Source organism: Gossypium hirsutum, chromosome A09 (genome assembly GCF_007990345.1).
Source record: "Gossypium hirsutum isolate 1008001.06 chromosome A09, Gossypium_hirsutum_v2.1, whole genome shotgun sequence".
NCBI classification, from domain to species: domain Eukaryota; kingdom Viridiplantae; phylum Streptophyta; class Magnoliopsida; order Malvales; family Malvaceae; genus Gossypium; species Gossypium hirsutum.
The window spans coordinates 41,499,082-41,500,673 of record NC_053432.1 but is presented as its reverse complement, the minus strand read 5'-3'; the positions used below and the strand labels follow the sequence as shown (position 1 = coordinate 41,500,673).

The 1,592-nt window shown below is 46.0% G+C and overlaps 1 protein-coding gene across 1 annotated transcript; it reads right to left on the bottom strand.

Moving 5' to 3' along the window:
* Positions 1 to 679: 679 nt before the first annotated feature.
* On the bottom strand, positions 680 to 1,300 carry LOC121205992 (uncharacterized). The gene is made up of 2 exons (XM_041076142.1): positions 1,003 to 1,300; positions 680 to 954 (listed from the first exon to the last, which is right to left on the bottom strand). Exons 1-2 carry the CDS (start codon positions 1,298 to 1,300, stop codon positions 680 to 682), a joined length of 573 nt encoding a protein of 190 aa, XP_040932076.1.
* Between the last annotated feature and the right edge of the window lie 292 nt (positions 1,301 to 1,592).

The window sequence follows — 1,592 nt, the reverse complement described above, 5'->3', positions numbered from 1 at the left end:
CTCTTACCGACTACTCTAATGAACTCAACACAGTAACCTCACTCGCAGTGTTTCCAACCATTATACCCAAAGTCTCAGACACAGTGCATGCTGTATAAGAATACGTAGACCCAACATCAATCAATGCAATATAAGGTACATTATGAATAAAGAACGTACCCGTAATAACATCTGGGGCATCTCTGTCCTCTCGGCGACGTGCAGCATAAACCAGTGCCGATTGCCTCGCCTCAGTGTGACCAACACCTTTGCCTAGTGCTACACGACCATGGCCCATACCATTTTCGCCTCTAGCCTGACCACAGCCTTTCGGTGGCTGCTGAACTCCTCTCGGCTGCTGAATAGTACCCATACTAGTAGCTTGCATCTGATCGGGCCTCCATGGACAATCTCTGATACGATGCTCCATAGATCCACACTTCAAACATGCCCCAATCCTTTTCTAGCACTCACCCTGATAGTGTCTCCCACAATCTGTACAGGGCTACAGTCCAGTAACAACAATAGAGGGCTCAACTCTGATCGGCCCATCAACTCTGGCCTTTTTCTTAGGCCTTAGAAATGAACTTGAGGGCTCCAAATCCCTCTTATTCCTACCCTTTTCCTTCTCACGGTTTTGGTGCTCAGCGCGCTTCACATCCTTGATGATCTTTGCCTTATCCATCAAAACAGTAAAATCTCACTCCCTCTGTAGAGCTATCAGAATCTTTAAACTATCTCTGAGGCCGTCCTCAAACTGAACACAGCGCTCGTATTCAGTTGCCACCATCCCACGTGCATAGCGGTTAAGTCGCAAAAACTCAGACTCATATTCAGCTACTGATTTATCCCCCTGAGTCAAATTCAGATACTCTCTCCTCCGGGCATCCACATAACTAGCGCCCACATATTTCCCTTCGAATGCAGTTTTGAAAAATTTCCAAGTCAACCGGTCGGCTTGAGTACCCTCTTTCACTGTAGGCCACCACTGATAGGCTTCATCTTATAGCAAGGACACTGCACCTTTTAATTTCTGCTCTGAGGTGCAGTCGAGGTTATCCATGATCCTCTCTGTGGCCTCAATCCAATACTCAGCGATGTTAAGGGCAACTCCAGCGATACCCCTAAAAATCTCAACCCTATTAGACCTGAGTCGTTTCGCCACCGACCCACTGCCCACAGTACTAGTATTAGGCTCAGCGACCATTTCCAGAATTTGCAATAGAGCTTGGGACAGTGCGTTGTCCCTAGCTGCACGATCGTGTGACCTAGTCTCAGTCACAGGTGAAACCGGTGCCTCTCTAGCTTCATTGTTAGGCATATGACTCGATGTCGACGACCCAGCCCGAGCACCTCCACGGCCTCCGCCCTCGGCCTCTTGTACCCCTTCCATGAGTACCTCTTATGCTCATATCGATTTGCGTAGTATCTGAATTATAAATCTTATGCATTAGTTTATAGTTCCAGTGTTTATTACAGGATATGTTATGGAAATTACTATCAGTAATTCAAATTTTTGTTTCGCAGATCGCAATCTTACTACAGTTTTAGGTTACCCTAAACAAAGTATTACAGTATAGTCTATTGCCTACACTAGTCTTAATATTTCAATT

Bases quoted from the DNA above. Each gene is read 5' to 3' on its own strand.
- LOC121205992 (XM_041076142.1), bottom strand. From the start codon at position 1,300: ATGCCTAACAATGAAGCTAGAGAGGCACCGGTTTCACCTGTGACTGAG. The intron at 955-1,002 runs GTGCAGTGTCCT...GGTGGCCTACAG, and splicing joins CTCAGAGCAGAAATTAAAAG to TGAAAGAGGGTACTCAAGCC.